The sequence below is a fragment of the Mustela lutreola genome, chromosome 6 (genome assembly GCF_030435805.1).
Source record: "Mustela lutreola isolate mMusLut2 chromosome 6, mMusLut2.pri, whole genome shotgun sequence".
In the NCBI taxonomy this organism is placed as follows: Eukaryota; Metazoa; Chordata; class Mammalia; order Carnivora; family Mustelidae; genus Mustela; species Mustela lutreola.
In genome coordinates this window covers 86501959-86524348 of record NC_081295.1, presented here as the reverse complement: position 1 = coordinate 86524348, position 22390 = coordinate 86501959, and the positions used below count along the sequence as shown (strand labels likewise).

At 38.8% G+C, this 22390-nt stretch overlaps 1 protein-coding gene across 1 annotated transcript in view; it reads right to left on the bottom strand.

The window, feature by feature from the left end:
• The window catches only part of DNAH8 (dynein axonemal heavy chain 8), a 377764-nt gene that overhangs the window by 26985 nt on the left and 328389 nt on the right, over positions 1-22390 (bottom strand). Inside the window, exon 89 of the mRNA XM_059177846.1 lies at positions 3509-3665. Within this exon, the coding sequence (XP_059033829.1) occupies positions 3509-3665 (157 nt within the window). The remainder of the gene's footprint in view (positions 1-3508; positions 3666-22390) is intronic.

Genomic DNA, 22390 nt, shown 5'->3' with positions numbered 1-22390 from the left:
CTGAAACAAAATTGTACCTTTTCCCCCTTTCAAATGATTAAGTGCTAAGTGTCAGTTAAATATTCTTTTGCAATCTAACCTTTGTAAAAGTACAGTTTGGCATGTTTTTTTTTTTTTCATAATGCTTACAGAGTCGTTATTAGAAATGTCACAGAAAGTTAATATGGCCAAAATCTTTACAGAGCAAGCAACCGATGAATCATTGGTTGCAGCTTCCTAAGATCATTATTGCCCTGGTTAGGTGGTCTCAAGAGAGCCTTTCCTAATCTAATCAATGAAAATATTTGACTTTGTGTGAGAGCCATTAAGCACCTGTCATTTGCCCCTTTAGTATACCATTTATTGACCATTCGAAGAGATCAATATAAAAGCATCTGGTTCTGGGAATAATAAAATATAATAATTATTGGAAAATAAGCCAATATATATGCATATTTGAATTTAGTGACCTATCCCCAAGAAAAGGCTGACTACGAATATCGGCAAGAACTCATACGAAGATCTGAAGTTTCTCCTTGCCACAATCGAGATGCCAGTATAGGAAGGGTAAGGAGAGGCGCATGGAGGGGGACAGAATTTAGAGAGATGTACTGGTCCACAGAACCACCAGAAAGCCAGCTGCAGGATTCTCTGCTGGAGACACCCACAGCCCCCCTTCTTGAGTCATGGAATGTTAAAGACGATGGACTTCAGGCTCATCTGGGCCATTCCCCTCATTTTCCAGAACACGTTTGCAACCATGGTGCTCAAGTGTCTCATTCAGCAACCATGGTGCTGACGTGTCCCTTTCCTGCAGCTGGGCCACTTCTAATGAACAAGGGATGAAGAGGGGAAGCACAAACTCAGGGAAGCGGTGATATAAAATCGGACAGTCCAGGTGGGAGTGTCTGGGCAGGGAGAGCAAATGATATTGCAATCCCAAACATGCTGGTGGAGGTCCCTAACACAGTCACCATACCAACCTTCAGGCATCCTCCTAAATTCCTGGTTCTGGAATTTACATTTTTACAGGCTCCACTGCCTCCTTCTCATCTTGAGCCCTTCAGCCTCCAGCCCCCTTTAAATCATGACTACTCTGTAGAAATTCACACTGAAGGAAGAAAGAAATTATGGAAATACTTTTGCAGCCCCCATAAGTGGGAAATTCAGCCCGGGTACTGGCACCATGTCACATCAATAGCCCAGCTACCTTTTAATATGCTAACAGCCCCAAACTAATCACCTTGCCCTACTTACAGCTATTTATTTATTTATTTTCAGCATAACAGAATTCATTGTTTATGCCTACTTACAGTTTTAAATGAGAAAATTCTTTTGCAATAGAGACAAGCTTAGGAAAAACTGAAACTCTTGAAAATCTAATTTTAGTACTGATTTTACTTTGAATATGGTTATTGTTCCAGCCTAAAATTATCTTTTTATTAATAAGAAGAAAGATGTGTTGCAGTCTTACATAGGATTTTCATTATGTTTCCGGGACCCGGTAGTCTCTTCTTGAGTGATGTGGCTGCGTTTTTACCATGGAAGTCAATAGTATAATTATATTTCAATTTACAAAATTCACTTTACAGCCACATTTTCAAGAATACATCTCTCAGAAGTGAAATAAAGGACACTAAAAGGTAAGTGATCTTGGAGGAGGAAGCCGTTTTAGCTGCTCTAGTACAAACTCCTTCCCATTTAGCAAACCACTTAGCGACATCCCTCGCGTTCAGTCCCTGCTAGAGAACTGCCAGAACAGAGAACTTGGGGAAGTGGCCCTGACCAAGCCTGGATAGCTCAAATTATCCCAAGATCCTGGCCCCGCTCCTCTGGTAATACGAACCTGTGGTCTAGTCAACCAGAGTGAGTTTTAGCTCACCTTCATGTGCCAGCTTTGAAAATGTTTGCAGGCAGGTTTTATGCCTCACCTGTCTCCTGAAGATCACTTACAATGAGCCACTGAAAGTATGTACTTACACCATGTATCCGTCTGCAAAAATGCTCCCCCCCTACTACAATTATCTCTATGTGAAGCAATGGATTTCAGTATCTTGGCCAAATGCCTTGGTACCTATTTACATAACAGAAGCAAAAACCATTTTAAGAAGCCAGAAAATGTTTTTTATTGTTGAGGGTACTCATTGCAGTGGGAGGCCTGTACTCAAGCAGCCTCGGGGCTCCCAGCAAACAAGATCAATTTTCCCCGGACTTGGGAAAGCAAGTCAGGGTAGACACAAGACCACAGTTACACCAGTACTAGGGCGTTAGCCTCTCTCTTCTTGGTTGAAGAGCTACCCTTGACTCAGCCACATCTGGGACTCTGACCGTCAGCAGTGAGGAGTGGAGGCTGAAAACAAGAGAGAGGAGGTCCTAGATGGCCAGAGGACACAACCCCGTCTTCTTGCGTGAAGAAGGAGACCAAGAAAGACCAAGAAAGAGGACCTTTCACAGAAATTTCAACCACCCAGAAGTTTTACCACAATTAAGGATTTCTTTTCTTTTCTTTCTTTCTTTCTTTTTTTTTTTTTTTTTTTAGATCAGCTGTTCTCAAAGATCCCCTCAGGCCCAGAGAGGCTTTCAGGGAGTCCACAAAGTTAAATGTTTTTCATAGTAATCCTAAAACATCACTTGACTTTTTAACTCTTCTTCTCTCAAGAATATGCAGAGAAGTCTTCCAGAGCTACGTAACATATGGGATCACAACAGATCAAATGCAGAAGCAGATATGAAAATCTACCTACCTTCTATTAAATGGGCCTGAAAGAGATTTGTAAAAATGTAAAACAATCCCACTATTCTCAATGATTTTTTTTGTCTTGGAAAATATAATTTTTTTAAATAAAAATATTATTTGTGTTAGTATGTAGTGGGGTTTTTTACTGTTAGTTTGTAATAATTAATACATATTTTTGAAATGTATCAGTTTAAACTCCTACTATATTAAATATCAGTAGTTTAAACCCACATAAACAAAAGCTATTTGGGGTCCTCAGTCATTTTGTAAAGGGGTCCTGAGGTTAAGAATATTTTGAGAAAAACTGGCTTAGGTCAATAAGCAAATAGCTGAGAGGTTCAAGAAATAGAAAACTATTGCCATCCCCATGTGGAGTGAATTCATTTAAATGGCTTGCTTTCCTGGCTGGGTGGACTGTCCACTGGCTGAGTGGACAAAGCAGGCATGGGTAAGAGAAGTGGAGAGACATTTCCAGCCTAGAAGGATAAGATGTCTGGGGATCCAAAGACAGAGGAATCCAAAGATGGGAGAAGGGCAGAGAAAAGGCAATTGAAACAGAAGATAGAGTAGGAGGCGGATGAAGAAAGGCATCAGGAAAAGTGCAGATCATATTTTGCAGGGTACTTGAGACAAAGCAAGGAAGAAACCACAAGGTTAAAAGAAAAGAGTTGCAAAGGAAGCAGGAATGAATAGAGAGGGAAGAGAATGAAATCAACTGTCCCAGGACATCCTAGGCTTTGTAGAACCCAAAGACAGCCCTATACATACCAGGGGGCAAAGGGTGTAGCTTACCTCATGAGGAATGTAATCAGGAGGCAGTTTGCTCAGCATATCTTCAGATAATCTATAGACGATGGCTTCCCGGGTCTCTCCCACACCCCCTCCACTCTCTTTGGGTTGAATGTTGGTAATTGTTTCAAGAACAGCAGAAGCAGTGTTACTCTGATACCTGATAAAAGAGTGAACTGTTCAGAATGTAGCAGGGAAATGTATGTTCAGAGATAATTATCAAAGCTAAGATGAACTGAATAAGATCACTTAAGCCAGATAGAAAAAAGAGGGGGCGGAGGAGGAAACTTTACCATCAACCCACAGGAATGAAAAAACTAGAGATCCATATCCTACTGCCTCCTAACAAAACATGAAGAACATCACAGAAATGAAAGGCTCTCCCCATTTTCAGGGAAAGAGATTCCACAAATGTCGTCAGTAACCCAAAATAGTACTATCCAATTTTGCTTGTCACTACAAACTTTGTGCTGGGCAACAAACACATGTCCTTTTATTCTGCCCAGTTATAGACTGGACATGAGAATCTATAATAACATGACAGTTTGTTAGATCAAAGAAGATCACTCATTTTTCCTCTGTGAATTACACATTACTAAAATGTTTTTGGTATTTTCTGTTTTTTTCTCACTTTCCCACTTTATGACTTCCAAAATAATCTATTGGCATCCATCTGCTGCACCTGTCTAAAGGTATCCACCCATCTTTAAAATCTATGTATCCAATAAAGATTTACTATGTATCAGGCACAGAGCTAGGTGCTATAATATGGTGATAAACAGATCCTTGCCTTGGTGCCCCTCACTATCTAGTGGAAGAGGGATGTATTTGTCGATACTACTTTAATACATGTTGTGGAAGAAAAGAACAGGATGCTTTAAAACAGTCATCTGTCCGTGTCTCTTTCTTGCTTTTATTCTCACTCTCTAGATCTCTTCTGGGTCAACCAGATGCTCTGAGAGGCACACACTTAGTTTTTGTCTTGAAGTGCCTGGGTCTAGAAACACAGATAGTGTGTTTGCATAACTGTGAGAGTCAGTAGGATATTAAAGTCCCCTACTGTTATTGTATTACATTTTACTATAGTACTATTGTTGCACTGCTGTCAAATCCTCCCCTTTGGTCTGTTAGTATTTGCTTTATATATTTAGGTGCTCCTATGTTGGGTGCACAAATATTTATAAATGTTGTATCTTCTTGTTGAATTGACCCTTTATCATATTTAATGACCATCTTTGTCTTTCATCGCAGTCTTTGTTTAAAAGTGTATTTTGTTTGATATAACTACCCAAGTTTTCTTTCAGTTTCCATTTGCATAAAACCTCACTTTTCATTCCTTCACTTTCAGTCTGTGCATGTCCTTACATTTAAAGTGAGTCTCTTGTAGGAAGCATGGGTTTTCATTTTTGGTTTGTTTGTTTGTTTGTTTGTTTTGTTTGTTTGTTTGTTTTAAAGATTTTATTTATTTATTTGACAGACAGAGATCACAAGTAGGCAGAGAGGCAGGCAGAGAGAGAGAGAGAGAGGAGTTAGCAGGCTCCCCGCAGAGCAGAGAGCCCCATGCAGGGCTCGATCCCAGGACCCTGGGATCATGACCCGAGCCAAAGGCAGAGGCATTAACCCACTGAGCCACCCAGGCGCCCCTGTTTGTTTGTTTTTTAAATTCATTCAACCACTCTATGATTTTGATTGGAGAATTTAGCCCATTTACATCTGAAGTAATTATTACCAGGTATGTGCTCATTGTTATGTTGTTCATTGTTTTCTGACTGTTCTTTGTTCTTTTCTGTTCCTTTTCTCTTCTCCTTCTCTTCTCTTGTGAATTGATGACTTTCTCTAGTGTTAGATTCCTTTCCTATTATCTTTTCTGTATCTATGATAGACTTTTGCTTTGTTACCATGAGGCTCACATATAGCAACTTATAAATATAACAGTCTATTTTAAGGGGCGTCTGAATGGCTCAGTAGGTTGAGCCTCTGCCTTTGGCTCAGGTCATTTCAGGGCTCTGGGGATCAAGCCCCGCATCGAGCTTTCTGCTCAGCAGGGAGCCTGCTTCCCCCTTTCTCTCTGCCTGCCTCTCTGCCTACTTGTGATCTCTGGCAAATAAATAAAATCTTCGGGAAAAAAAGTCTATTTTAAGTTGATAGCAAATATATAAATAAGCATTTTCACAGGAAGACTGAGGTTGTGCTTTAGTTCATTATGTGTACCATGCCTTGGGGGTAGCAACCTGTTGAGAACTGTTTCTCCAATTATTTCAGCCCTCTGGGGACCAGAAATGCATCCCCCCTCCACCCTGCTATCAGGCCAGGCATGCAAGGGACATGCAAGGACCTCTGTGTGGGCTGCATGTGTCTTCTGGCTTTCGCAGGGCCACAGTAGCCACTGGGGTTGGGACACTCCCACAGGCTCTAGTAAGACAAAGGGAGAACACAAAACTGGTGCCCATCCCTAGCGAGAGTCCCAACAGGTTTCTGCCCCTCCAGCAAATGCCTTAGGATTAACAAATAAATCTCCTTCAGAAATGCTCTAAGTGCTTTTCAAGCTGCTGCCTTTGCTCTGAGTCTCAGGATGAGTGAGTCTGCTCATGAGGATAAAAGTAGGATCTTAATTCCCTACAGCCCTTTGGTATTATTTCTTAGATATAAGCCCCACTGGTTTTCAAAGCCAGGCATTTTGGGGGTTTGCCTCTCTGTTACAGGTCCCAAGGGTTGAAGTTCCTGATGTGGGACATAATCCCTTTGCTTCTAAAAGAGAAGCTCTGCATTTATGAGATCCCTCCCAATTATATGTCACTGTGCCAGGGGTGAGGATTTGGATGAGATGACATTTCTGCTTCTCCTACCCATCTTGATGTAGTCCTTTTACACTTCACTATGGAACAGCAGGAGGAACTGTTCCATATGTAGCTGTAGCTTTGGTGTGTCTGTGGGAAGAGTTTAGTTCAAGAACTTCCTATGCAGCTAACTTGAACTGCCTCTTCCTGAAAATTCACCATGTTTATTGTATTACTTAATATTCACTCATATTACTTATATGAATTTAAAATCCTCAAACTAGAAATTTATTTTGAGGTGCTTCCAGGAAGTTTCAGGTGGCAGCTGGTCGAACCAACACACACATTTCCTAGAATAATGTGCCTACAACCAGGTCTCAAAGAATCCAACAGTTGATTTTGGGAGTCAAGATGGCGGAGAAGTAGCAGGCCGAGACTACTTCAGCTAGCCAGAGATCAGCTAGATAGCTTATCTAAAGATTGCAAACACCTGAAAATCCATCGGCAGATCGAAGAGAAGAAGAACAGCAATTCTGGAAACAGAAAAACAACCACTTTCTGAAAGGTAGGACCAGCGGAGAAGTGAATCCAAAATGACGGGAAGATAGACCCTGGGGGGAGGGGCCAGCTCCCGGCAAGTGGCGGAGCAACAAGAAATCCAGCCGAGACCAAGTTCACCTACCGAAGAGTGCGGTTTCAATACCAAGGAGAGCAGCAGAATTCTAGAGGAGGAGAAAGCAAAGCACGGGACTCATGGCTTTTTCCCTGTGATTTTTTTTAGTCTTGAGGTTAATTTAATTTTTTTCTTTTTCATTTTTTGTTTTTTATTCTCGCCTTCGGGTAAAATTTTTTTTTAACTGTTACCTTTTTCTTTTTTAACGATTTTTTACTAGTTTATCTAATACATATATTTTTTCTTTTTTATATTTTTCTTAGGTGTTTTCTTTTTTTTTTTAATTCTTTTCTTTTTTTTTCTTTCTTTTTTCTTTTTTTTTCTTTTTTCTTTTTTTCTTTTTTTTTTCCTTCTTTCTTCCTTTTTGAACCTCTTTTTATCCCCTTTCTCCCCCCTCACGATTTGGGATCTCTTCTAATTTGGTTAAAGCATATTTTCCTGGGGTTGTTGCCACACTTTAGCATTTTACTTGCCCCTTCATATACTCTTCTCTGGACAAAATGACAAGACGGAAAAATTCAACACAAAAAAAAGAACAAGAGGCAGTACCGAAGGCTAGGGAACTAATCAATACAGACATTGGTAATATGTCAGGTCTAGAGTTCAGAATGACAATTCTCAAGGTTCTAGCCGGGCTCGAAAAAGGCATGGAAGATATTAGAGAAACCCTCTCGAGAGATATAAAAGCCCTTTCTGGAGAAATAAAAGAACTAAAATCTAACCAAGTTGAAATCAAAAAAGCTATTAATGAGGTGCAATCAAAAATGGAGGCTCTCACTGCTAGGATAAATGAGGCAGAAGAAAGAATTAGTGATATAGAAGACCAAATGACAGAGAATAAAGAAGCTGAGCAAAAGAGGGACAAACAGCTACTGGACCACGAGGGGAGAATTCGAGAGATAAGTGACACCATAAGACGAAACAACATTAGAATAATTGGGATTCCAGAAGAAGAAGAAAGAGAGAGGGGAGCAGAAGGTATACTGGAGAGAATTATTGGGGAGAATTTCCCCAATATGGCAAAGGGAACGAGCATCAAAATTCAGGAGGTTCAGAGAACGCCCCTCAAAATCAATAAGAATAGGCCCACACCCCGTCACCTAATAGTAAAATTTACAAGTCTCAGTGACAAAGAGAAAATCCTGAAAGCAGCCTGGGAAAAGAAGTCTGTAACGTACAATGGTAAAAATATTAGATTGGCAGCTGACTTATCCACAGAGACCTGGCAGGCCAGAAAGAGCTGGCATGATATTTTCAGAGCACTAAATGAGAAAAACATGCAGCCCAGAATACTATATCCAGCTAGGCTATCATTGAAAATAGAAGGAGAGATTAAAAGCTTTCAGGACAAACAACAACTGAAAGAATTTGCAAACACCAAACCAGCTCTACAGGAAATCTTGAAAGGGGTCCTCTAAGCAAAGAGAGAGCCTACAAGTGGTAGATCAGAAAGGAACAGAGACCATATACAGTAACAGTCACCTTACAGGCAAAACAATGGCACTAAATTCATATCTCTCAATAGTTACCCTGAATGTTAATGGGCTAAATGTCACTGTCAAAAGACACAGGGTATCAGAATGGATAAAAAAACAAAACCCATCTATATGTTGCCTCCAAGAAACTCATTTTAAGCCCGAAGACACCTCCAGATTTAAAGTGAGGGGGTGGAAAAGAATTTACCATGCTAATGGACATCAGAAGAAAGCAGGAGTGGCAATCCTTATATCAGATCAATTAGATTTTAAGCCAAAGACTATAATAAGAGATGAGGAAGGACACTATATCATACTCAAAGGGTCTGTCCAACAAGAAGATTTAACAATTTTAAATATCTATGCCCCCAACGTGGGAGCAGCCAACTATATAAACCAATTAATAACAAAATCAAAGAAACACATCAACAATAATACAATAATAGTAGGGGACTTTAACACTCCCCTCACTGAAATGGACAGATCATCCAAGCAAAAGATCAGCAAGGAAATAAAGGCCTTAAACGACACACTGGACCAGATGGACATCACAGATATATTCAGAACATTTCATCCCAAAGCAACAGAATACACATTCTTCTCTAGTGCACATGGAACATTCTCCAGAATAGATCACATCCTCGGTCCTAAATCAGGACTCAACCAGTATCAAAAGATTGGGATCATTCCCTGCATATTTTCAGACCACAATGCTCTAAAGCTAGAACTCAACCACAAAAGGAAGTTTGAAAAGAACCAAAATACATGGAGACTAAACAGCATCCTTCTAAAGAATGAATGGGTCAACCGGGAAATTAAAGAAGAATTGAAAAAAATCATGGAAACAAATGATAATGAAAATACAACGGTTCAAAATCTGTGGGACACAACAAAGGCAGTCCTGAGAGGAAAATATATAGTGGTACAAGCCTTTCCCAAGAAACAAGAAAGGTCTCAGGTACACAACCTAACCCTACACCTAAAGGAGCTGGAGAAAGAACAAGAAAGAAACCCTAAGCCTAGCAGGAGAAGAGAAATCATAAAGATCAGAGCAGAAATCAATGAAATAGAAACCAAAAAAACAATAGAACAAATCAACGAAAGTAGGAGCTGGTTCTTTGAAAGAATTAATAAAATTGATAAACCCCTGGCCCGACTTATCAAAAAGAAAAGAGAAAGGACCCAAATAAATAAAATCATGAATGAAAGAGGAGAGATCACAACTAACACCAAAGAAATACAAAGTATTATAAGAACATACTATGAGCAACTCTACGGCAATAAATTTGACAATCTGGAAGAAATGGATGCATTCCTAGAAACATATAAACTACCACAACTGAACCAGGAAGAAATAGAAAGCCTGAACAGACCCATAACCAGTAAGGAGATTGAAACAGTCATTAAAAATCTCCAAACAAACAAAAGCCCAGGGCCAGACGGCTTCCCGGGGGAATTCTACCAAACATTTAAAGAAGAACTAATTCCTATTCTCCTAAAACTGTTCCAAAAAATAGAAATGGAAGGAAAACTTCCAAACTCATTTTATGAGGCCAGCATCACCTTGATCCCAAAACCAGACAAGGATCCCACCAAAAAAGAGAGCTATAGACCAATATCCTTGATGAATACAGATGCGAAAATACTCAACAAAATACTAGCCAATAGGATTCAACAGTACATTAAAAAGATTACTCACCACGACCAAGTGGGATTTATTCCAGGGCTGCAAGGTTGGTTCAACATCCGCACATCAGTCAATGTGATACAACACATCAATAAAAGTAAGAACAAGAACCATATGATACTCTCAATAGATGCTGAAAAAGCATTTGACAAAGTACAGCATCCCTTCCTGATCAAAACTCTTCAAAGTGTAGGGATAGAGGGCACATACCTCAATATCATCAAAGCCATCTATGAAAAACCCACCGCAAATATCATTCTCAATGGAGAAAAACTGAAAGCTTTTCCGCTAAGGTCAGGAACACGGCAGGGATGTCCATTATCACCACTGCTATTCAACATAGTACTAGAGGTCCTAGCCTCAGCAATCAGACAACAAAAGGAAATTAAAGGCATCCAAATCGGCAAAGAAGAAGTCAAATTATCACTCTTTGCAGATGATATGATACTATATGTGGAAAACCCAAAAGACTCCACTCCAAAACTGCTAGAACTTATACAGGAATTCAGTAAAGTGTCAGGATATAAAATCAATGCACAGAAATCAGTTGCATTTCTCTACACCAACAGCAACACAGAAGAAAGGGAAATTAAGGAGTCAATCCCATTTACAATTGCACCCAAAACCATAAGATACCTAGGAATAAACCTAACCAAAGAGACACAGAATCTATACTCAGAAAACTATAAAGTACTCATGAAAGAAATTGAGGAAGACACAAAGAAATGGAAAAATGTTCCATGCTCCTGGATTGGAAGAATAAATATTGTGAAAATGTCTATGCTACCTAAAGCAATCTACACATTTAATGCAATTCCTATCAAAGTACCATCCATCTTTTTCAAAGAAATGGAACAAATAATTCTAAAATTTATATGGAACCAGAAAAGACCTCGAATAGCTAAAGGGATATTGAAAAAGAAAGCCAACGTTGGTGGCATCACAATCCCGGACTTCAAGCTCTATTACAAAGCTGTCATCATCAAGACAGCATGGTACTGGCACAAAAACAGACCCATAGATCAATGGAACAGAATAGAGAGCCCAGAAATAGACCCTCAACTCTATGGTCAACTAATCTTTGACAAAGCAGGAAAGAATGTCCAATGGAAAAAAGACAGCCTCTTCAATAAATGGTGCTGGGAAAATTGGACAGCCACATGCAGAAAAATGAAATTGGACCATTTCCTTACACCACACACAAAAATAGACTCAAAATGGATGAAGGACCTCAATGTGAGAAAGGAATCCATCAAAATCCTTGAGGAGAACACAGGCAGCAACCTCTTTGACCTCAGCCGCAGCAACATCTTCCTAGGAACAACGCCAAAGGCAAGGGAAGCAAGGGCAAAAATGAACTATTGGGATTTCATCAAGATCAAAAGCTTTTGCACAGCAAAGGAAACAGTTAACAAAATCAAAAGACAACTGACAGAATGGGAGAAGATATTTGCAAACGACATATCAGATAAAGGACTAGTGTCCACAATCTATAAAGAACTTAGCAAACTCAACACCCAAAGAACAAATAATCCAATCGAGAAATGGGCAGAGGACATGAACAGACATTTCTGCAAAGAAGACATCCAGATGGCCAACAGACACATGAAAAAGTGCTCCATATCACTTGGCATCAGGGAAATACAAATCAAAACCACAATGCGATATCACCTCACACCAGTCAGAATGGCTAAAATCAACAAGTCAGGAAATGACTGATGCTGGCGAGGATGCGGAGAAAGGGGAACCCTCCTACACTGTTGGTGGGAATGCAAGCTGGTGCAACCTCTCTGGAAAACAGCATGGAGGTTCCTCAAAATGTTGAAAATAGAACTGCCCTATGACCCAGCAATTGCACTATTGGGCATTTACCCTAAAGATACAAACGTAGTGATCCAAAGGGGCACGTGTACTCGAATGTTTATAGCAGCAATGTCCACAATAGCCAAACTATGGAAAGAATCTAGATGTCCATCAACAGATGAATGGATCAAGAAGATGTGGTATATATATACAATGGAATACTATGCAGCCATCAAAAGAAATGAAATCTTGCCATTTGCAACAACATGGATGGAACTAGAGCGTATCATGCTTAGCGAAATAAGTCAAGCGGAGAAAGACAACTATCATATGATCTCCCTGATATGAGGAAGTGGTGATGCAACATGGGGGCTTAAGTGGGTACGAGAAGAATAAATGAAAGAAGATGGGATTGGGAGGGAGACAAACCATAAGTGACTCTTAATCTCACAAAACAAACTGAGGGTTGCTGGGGGGAGGGGGTTTGGGAGAAGGGGGTGGTATTATGGACATTGGGGAGGGTATGTGTTTTGGTGAGTGCTGTGAAGTGTATAAACCTGGTGATTCACAGACCTGTACCCCTAGGGATAAAAATATATGTTTATAAAAAATAAAAAAAAATTATATTAAAAAAAAAAGAATCCAACAGTTAATTTCCAACAGACATGATGAGCTCACAGTCAAAAATTTAAAAAAAAAAACTCATAAAGAAACAAAGCAAGACCTCTTATTCTGAGCAAGAGCCAGTAGAAACAACACAAAGCAGAACCAGACCTGCAAAGATCACAGATAATAAATTTTCAGATGCACATTAAATAGATGTTTTTACTATATCAGGAATTTTTAAAAAAGTGTTATTGAAAATATGAGACAGGAAAATCTAAACATGAGTAGCATATGTTAAAAAGAGCCAAATAGAACTTTTGAAAATTTGAAAAAATATCAAAATTGAAAAACTGCATTAGTTTTTTATTGCTGCTATAACAAATTATCACAAAATAACTGTCTTGGGTTCCTGAGTGACTCAGTCAGTTAAGCCTCTGGCTCTTGATTTCAGCTCAGGTCATGATCTCAGGGTCACGGGACTGAGCCCAGTATCAGGCTCTATGCTCAGCAAGGAGTCTGCTTGAGATTCTTTCTCTCCCCCTCCCTCTGCCCCTCCTCCTACTTGTGCCCTCTCTCTAAAGAAATAAAATCTTTTTCAAAAGTAAGTGTCTTAAAACAACATAAATTTATTGTCTTAGAGTTCTGTAGTTAATAAGTCTTACATAGGACTCACTGGGCTAAAATAAAAATGTCAGCAAGGCTGAGTTCCTCTCCATAAGTGATTGGTTAAGATCCATTTCCTTGGTCATTTGAGCTGTTGGCAGAATCTACTTTCTTACTGAGGACCCTAATTCCTTGGTAGCTATTCATGACAGTGGCAGGTCAAGTCCTTTTTTCACTTTGAATTTTTTTTTAAGGTTTTATTTATTTGACAGAGAGAGAGATCACAAGTAGGCAGAGAGGTAGGCAGAGAGAGAGGAGGAAGGAGGCTCTTGCTAGGCAAAAAGCCCGATGTGGGGCTTGATCCCAGGACCTTGAGACCATGACCTGAGCTGAAGGCAGAGGATTTAACCCACTGAGCCACCCAGGCGCCCCTCACTTTGAATTTTTTCTCCTGCTTGAATTTCATCTTTCTACCTTATACTTCTGCCTCCATCTCCCACTGGTTCATGTGATTAAATTGGGCCAATTGATAATCTATGATAACGTTCCCATCCCTACGTCCTTACCCTTAAGAATATCTGTAAAGTCCTTTGTGCCACAAAAGATAAAATATATACAGGTTCCGGGGATTAGGATGTGCATATCTTTGGGATTCATTATTCTGCCTACCATAAAAGTTAACAATGAGTGAAACAGCAGATTAGATTTGGCCAAGTAAAGAATTAGGAAACTGGAAAATAGACCTGAAGACATTATGCAGAATGCTGTAGAGGAAAACAAATGGAAAATATGAAAGAGAGGTTAAAAAACATATAGGATAGAGTGATGAGTTCTAACATATATCTCAGGACAGCTTCAGAAAGATAGAAGAGAGAGAATAAAAAAGAAATAAGGGATGAAATAATGACTGGGGGTTAATGAAAGAGTTGAATCCTAAAGTTCAGGAAATTCAGTGCCTCCTATGTAGGATGAACAAACCAACAAACAAATAAATAGAAATCCAGAGGGAGACATATCACAATGAAACTGTAAAACACCAAAAACAAAACAAGTATTTTAAAAGCAACCAGAGAGAAAGACAGATTATCTTGAAAGAAATGACAAGAAGACTGATGGCCAATCCTCAAGAGCAGTGACGGAAGCCGGAAGAAAATGGAAAAGTGTGTTGCACATGTTAGGATAAAATAACTACAAACCACGAACTGTATACCAAGCAAAATTATCTTTTAAGAATGAAGGCAAGGCAAAAGATTTAAATAGATATTTCACAAAACAGCTATATTAATGGCCAATAAACACATGAAAAGATGCTCATCATTCATAGAAAAAATGCAAATTAAAATTGCAACTGAGATACCACTTCCTGCCTACAAGAATGATTAGAATAAAAACCAGACAATAACAAGCTTTGGTAAGAGGATGGAGAAAAACCTAACACTCATATATTTTTGGAGGGTACTATAAAATGGTACAGCCACTTTGGAAAACAATCTGGCAATTTCTTAAAATGTTAAAAATGATCATATGATTCAATAACTATATTTCTAGTTATCTATTCAAGAGAAATGAAAAGCCATATCTACACAAAGTCTTGTATGCGAATGTTCATAGCAGCAAAACCCAGAAACCACCCAAACATTCATCAATTTCTATATGGATAAACAAAATGTGGTACATTCATATATTGGAATATTGTTTGGCATAAAAACAATGAAGTACTGGTACAGTTTACAACATGAGTGAGCTTCTAAAACATTATACTAAGTAAAAGAATCCATCCACGGGAGATCAGCTGGTATATGACTTTAGATATAGGAAATTTCCAGAAAGGCAAATCTATAGAGAAAGTAAATTATTGGTTGCCTGAGGCTGGGGGTGGTAGTGGGAATTTATTACAAATGAATACAAAAGAATTACATAATTCTTTTGAGGGGTGATGGAAATATTTTAAAATTAGATGGTGGTGATAGTCACAAAAGTCTATAAACAGTAAAAATCATTGAATTGATCACTTAAAATGAATGAATTTATGGTTTATGATAGGCAAATTATAAGTCAATAAAACTTTAAATTTTTTTATTTAAATTCAATTTGGTTAACATACAGTATATTATTAGTTTCAGGGGAAATTTTTTATTTACTTTTAAAATTTTATTTATTTATTTATTTAATTGTGTTCAGTTAGCCACTGTATGGTAGTACATCATTAGTTTTTGATGTATTGTTCAATGATTCATTAGTTGAGTATAACACCCAGGGCTCGTCACAACATGTGCCCTCCTTAGTACCCATCACCTGTCACTCCCTTCCCTCTGAAACCCTCAGTTTGTTTCCCAGGGTCCACAGTCTCTCACGGTTTGTCTCCCTCTCCAATTTGTCTCAGGGGTAAAATTTAATGATTCATCTGTTGGATATATCACCCAGTGCTCATTATATCATGTGCCCTCCTTGATCCCCATCACCCAAGTACCCTATCCCCCTACCCACATCCCCTCCATCAACCCTCAGTTTGTTTCCTATAGTTAAGAGTCTCTTATGGTTTGTCTCCCTCTCTGTTTTCATCTTATTTTATTTTTCCTTCCCTACCCCTCTAATGCTCTGTTTTGTTTCTTGAACCATATGGTTTTTGTCTTTCTCTTAACGACTTACTTTGCTTAGCAGAATACCCTCTAGTTCCATCCAAATCATTGCAAATAACAAGATTTCATTCTATTTGATGGCTGAGTAATATTCCACGGAGTATGTGTGTGTATATGTGTGTGTGTGTGTGGTGTGTGTGTGTATTACACACATCTTCCTAATATATTCATCTATTGATGAACATGTAGATTCTTTCCATATTTGGCTACTGTGGACATTGCTGCTATAAACAATGGGGTGCATGTGCTCCTTTGTATTACTATTTTTGTATCCTTTGGGTAAATACTCATAGTGTGATTGCTGAGTGAGAGGGTAGTTCTATTTTTAACTTTTTTTTCCTTTTTTTAAAAAATATAATTTTATTTTTTCAATGTCCTAAGATCTGTTTTTAACTTTTGAGAAGTTTGCCTGTCTTTGACTTATTGCTGAATATGAGGTTTTTTTTTTTTTAAAGATTTTTTATTCATCTATTTGACAGAGAGAGATCACAAGTAGGCAGAGAGGCAGGCAGAGAGAGAGAGAGAGAGAGAGAGAGGAGGAAGCAGGCTCCCTGCCCAGCAGAGAGCCCGATGTGGGACTCGATCCCAGGACCCTGAGATCATGACCCGAGCCGAAGGCAGCGGCTTAACCCACTGAGCCACCCAGGCACTCTGAATATGAGGTTTTAAATTCTGTTTTCACTCCTGTGCTAGTTTAGAAGTTATATACTCTTTCTATTTTTTAACTCTTTATTCTAGAAATTTTAACATCCATTTTTAATTAAGTATAAAATTAACATTTTTACCCTCCTCTCAATCAAAGACTGTTAGGTAACTTTAACTACAGTCGCTTCCCTCCTGGCATTTCAGCATTTTAATTCTATCTTTTTTTTTAAATAAGCCCACAATTAAAATTATTGTTCTATGCTATAATACTTATTTAGATTTACCCATTCTTTTCTATACCTCAAACCTTCTACTACAATAATTATCCTTTCTGAAGTCCATCCTTTAAAATTCCCTTCATTGAAAAGACAAGGAAGATGGAGCAAAATGTAGATATGGTGATGCAAAAAGAGCAACATTTTATATTTTACACACATGTTATAAATACTCTTATATTTAACAAATCAGTTTTTTAAAGTAGCAAGTGTCCAAAGATGTACATACAAGACTGTTTATAATGATAGCTGTAGTAATAAATCCTGGTAAAGTTCTCTAAATATTTATACAGCCAGTAAAAATGTGATGTGGCTCTGTATGCATTGGTAAGGTGAGGTACTGAATTGAGATTATTGAATGAAATAGCATGGTACATTCTGTTTTATGACTAATACTCCTTTGTATATATATGCCACATCTTCTTTATCCTTTCATCAATCATGGTCATTTAAGTTGCTTCTACATTTTAGACATTGTAAATAATGCTGCAATTAAGATTGCAATTAACAAGCATGATAATGTAAATTGCAGCATTATTCACCCATAAAAAAGAATGAGATATTGTCATTTGCAACAACATGGATGGACCTAGAGGGCATTATGCTAAGCCAAGTAAGTTGGACAGAGAAAGAAAAATACAATATTTCACTTATATGTGGAATATAAAAAGCAAACCAAGTGAAAAAAAAAGAAGGAGAAATAGACCCATAAAACAGAGAATAAACTAGTGGTTGTCAGATCAGAGGGGGGTGGGAAGATGGGAAAATTGGGTGAAGAATGGGAGGTACAAGCTTCCAGTTGTGGAATAAATAAGTCACAGGAATGAAAGGGATAGCATATGAATATTGTCAATAGAATTTTATAGTGTTGTATGAGGACAAATCATAGCTACATTATGCATGGCATAATGTATAGAGTTGTCAAATCACTATGTTGTACTTCTGAAACACATGTAACATTGTGTCTCAACTATATATTCTTCAATAAAAAAAATAGCATGTTACAAAAACCTTACCATGGTACAATCTAATTTTTTTGTTGTAAATATTGTACGTATAAGCATAGAAAAAATCTAGAATGGTATTTTGAGAGTGAGATTTTTGTATGATAAGTATTTGCTGTAATGACTTTCTGCTTTCTGTGTTCTGTGTTGTCTGTTTTTCTCAATGAGAAAGTATGATTTTTTATAATGAAGAGGATTAAGGCAATTTTCTTTTGAAAAATAAAAAAAAAAAAAATAAGGCCCCAGATATAAAGCCCACCAAGGACTCAACAAAGACCCATCAGTGACAAATGTTTGAGATCCACTGAAACACATCTTACAAATTCCTAGTAATCTTTGTGCCACACCAGAAAGGCCCCCTTCTGCCTTCCCTCACAGTGTACAGAAAGGATTACACCTTTTTCTTTTTCATCTCTAGCTGCGAACTGTGCAGATTATCTCACTAACTAACAAAATCCCAAGGAGCTACAGCTAAAATTATCCAGGCTTCTTTATGAAAAACCCGCATTTTGTGTCCACACAGGGAATTCTATTCAGCTAGCCTTTCATTCATATAGGGAACCAGCTGAAAAATGGTAGATGATCTGTCTTCAGCATTTTCGTTTGGTTAGCAGGTAGATTACTACATCTGGACCCAAACACACATACCCAAAGAACTAGATTCTTTGGGCTTAGTCACGGCTAAGGTAAATGTATCTGCCACTATGCTCTAATAAGCTGGACTTTTGTTGGATATGGTGATGATGAGGGTCAAACCCAGCAAATGTTTGTAACCCAACCAGAGTTGGGTTATCAACTCATTATCTTTAAACATAGAAGTTTCATAATTAGGGCCAATAAGGTAAAAGCTGATTTTTAATAAAATTAAATGAAAACTGATTTTGTATAGGGCGCCTTGGTGACTCAGTCACTTAGCAGTCGACTTTTGATTTTGGCTCAGGGTAGTGGGATTGACTCCACACCCAGCATGGAGTCTGCTTGTCCCTCTCCCTGTGCTCCTCCCTCCCAACTCTCTGCCTCTCTCTCTCTCAAATGAATAAATAAGGTCTTTTTTTAAAAAGAAAATTGAGGGATACCTGGGTGGCTCAGTTGGTTAAGCCACTGCCTTTGGCTCAGGTCATGATTCTGGGTTCCTGGGATTGAGTCCCACATCGGGCTCCTTGCTCGGTGGGGAGCCTGCTTCTCTTACTGCCTCTGCCTGCCTCTCTACCTGCTTGTATGTACTTTCTCTCTCTCCCTCTCTCTGGCAAATAAATAAAATATTAAAAAAAAGGAAAATTGGATTTGCATAATTTTATAGAGAATTTTAAATTTAACTTTCATTATTTTTTGGTGAGAAACCTCTACTCAGATATTGGGGTTTTGGAATATCCCCAAATACATTAATGTAAAAAGCTGAAAGATGAACACATCAAGCACACACAACATTGAGCACATACACAGGTAAAAGAATAGTCTAGTAAAATGAGACAAAAGGCATTTGCAACTCATTCCTGAATTTTGAAGTACGGTGCTATCTCAGTTTTTAAAAGTCATCTAAATTCCAAGGAAAATACAGATAACTCCCAGGGGAAACCCTAAGAAAACAGCTGATGTGACAATAACATGAAGTCATCAAAAGTCAAGGATCCATATGTTCTTATATACAATTCTCACACAGGTACATTTCTGCGCTGTATATTACTCCGTGATCTCATGCTAGTATTAGATACAGTAAAGGCAGTCAGTGAGGGCAGAGTGCTATGTTAAAGATGTAGCTGTCACTGTCACAGTCATCCTACCAAGGGCTGTGAACCACCAGGCAAGGCTGGGTTGCATGAAACCTCCGACTTTATCCTAACCTCCACATATCCACATTTCTGCTGACTTCTAGGCTCTCTGCTTCTTAAATCAAACAATCTCAACACTCAGCTCCCTGCTTTCATTCTCCCTTTGCCCTACCTGTCCCATCTCCTTGAACATCAATGTCTTCACCCAGCTGCTGACCTACCAAGTTCAGAGATACTCTCCTCCTCATACACACAGCACACACTAACATCTTCATGCCCCTTCCCCTGGACTGTTCCTTCATGTATGTGCCCTAATCGATGCCTTTTCTTTTCAGTGTGCCAAATCATTTTATTCTTAATTTTTTTCAATTGTATATATTTAAGGTGTACAACTCGGTGACTCAATACACGTATACACACTTACTGCTCCCTCTCTTCCTCTTTCCTCGCACTGTCCTTCTTGTCCCCAGTGCTGCAGTCCCTTCCTCCCTGCCCCCTCTCCTACTTGAGAACTGCTGCACATCCACTAAGGCACAGCTCAGAGGTGGCCCCTCTCACTAGCTTACTTGAATTCTTAAATTGGAATTTATTGCTTCTTCGTCTTTGTTCTCACAGCAATGTGTGTGTTTGTGTGTGTGTGTGTGCACGCATGCGTGCGCACGCACATGCTCCATATAAGCCTGATTTTAAAGTCTGTCATACCGTATTACATAACTATTTGTCATCCATTTTCCCTAGTACATGATGATCTCCAAGGGCAAGGATTGGGTCTTACTAATCTCTGTATCCTGAGTTGGCTAGAAAGTAAGTTCTCAATAAATGTTTTTTGAATTCGGGCCAATTGGCTTGAATTTTATTAAACCTCGATATAAAGGAGAGCAATTCTCCAATATTTAAAAGGCATGAAAATTTAATTGTTTCTTCTCATGGTAAACGTATATAGTACATTACCATTATCACTATTTACCTGGTTCTGGCATCTTAACCCACACAAAGAGAAACATATATGTGAATTTATGTGCTCCTCAAAACACAGGAGGATCAGAAAGACATCATTTGAGGGCAAAGAAACCCTGCTTTTATTATGATATTTAAGCACAGATCCTTAAAGTTTAAAGAAGAGAAAACTGCCGTAAGTTTCCATTCATACAAAGAAAATCAGAGTTCATTCTTCCTACCTGTACTAACTACAAATAAAAAAGGGTAAAGACCCCACATCTGGGACTCTCAGGAGCTCTTGGCTTGCCGCCAGCTCCTTGCCTCTCTGGAAACCCGCTCTGCACCAGGGGCTGAGTGCCAAAAGCTCATGCTGCTGCAGACATGACCATTCTCCTGTTGGCCAAAGTGAGCCGTATTCACCACTGCTCCAGGGAGGGGTCAATGGACATGCTAGTCCAGCTAGGTCTCATCTAGGAAATCATCTTCTTGGTGGGTGATTTTATTTTTTTATGAGGTGATCTGAAAAGAATCCCCCAGACATGGACGTGGGGAAGAAGCCTTCTGAAAAGCTGACCCATTTTGTCTAAGACCTGCACAAGCTCTCCAGATCATCTCTCTGCCACACATTTCATTAGATGCAGAAAGCCAGAGCTATCCAGCTCACATTTCTTTATCCACCATGTGATTTTATGTTTGTGGAGATAGGAAAGGCAGAACCCTGGTTAGCTAGCTATAATGGAGAACCATGAATATCTCTATATGCCTCAAAAGCCTTTCAGGCTTTCAGGAACACAGTCCCCATAAATGCTCCGAGATGAAGAACAAGAACTATAATACTCCACGAGCTTCGGTCTTAAGTTACCTCTAGAAGAAAAATCTCTCTTTGGAGTAAATATGGGAAGAAGCGCATGTTAGTAATGTAGTGTGGTGGTTTGGGGTCACTTGTCCAGGTCGTCTCTGTTGGGTAGCAGAGTCGAGGTCATGGCAATAAAAATGCAAGACAAATGAGAAACGGAACTGTCTATAAATAAACAATTAACCATCTAATGAGATCCTGGTGCACGATCACACCCAAATCAGCTTAGATTTATATACATTTTTGCACATGAGATAACGATGAGAATACATTTTTAATAAAAACCTGAAATTCCAATCTCAGCTAATACTAAAAGGAATATAATTAAATTCATCCTGCATAGAAATGAATATAAAAGTTGTAATAGAACATTTGATAAATTTCAGAAGGTAGAAAAATATGCATAATGGTTAATGAGAAAAAGCGTGAAGATAAATAACTGTTTTTGACATTGAGATAGTTGCATTTCCAGAGTCCTTGGTACCTTATAAATCTAGATAATAAAATGGGAATAAACTATGCATTTTTATGGTGTCTGTCGCCAAAGTATCTAAGCTCTTGGGAGAGATTTTACTTGTTTTAAAACATTTATTCAGCTGTATATCCCACCTTCACCCCCTTTTCAGGGATTGTGCCTTCTTAAGGAAGATAAACACTCATGATTCCCTTTCACAAATCTCTCCCTCCTCTCAAATTTATGAATGCTAACTTCAGAGGGCAGATTCTAGAAGTAGGGACATAGAGTTCTCCACCTTGGCCCAATTACAGCCCAAGAACCTATCTGGAAGGGTGCTATGGAACAGGGTGCACGTCAGATAAATTAATAAGGATTCTTCTAGCTGGGGACATCTGCACAGATTTCTCACTGTTATCTTAGAGAGTCTGCCCCTTCTCATAGCTTCAAGTGTTATCTCTGTACAAATACGTTGAAACTTCTCACCTGGGCTCCAATCCATGTTTCTCTCCCCACTCAGAAACATCCTTCTGCCTCTCCCAGTTCAATACACCCAAACCGGACTCTGCAACTCCCCTTCAAATGCACTTCCGTTCCAAACTCCACCATCATCCCAGCTTCCAGACTAGAAATGTCAGGGGAAGCTTTGATTCCTTTTTTTTTCATCTCACACAACTTGG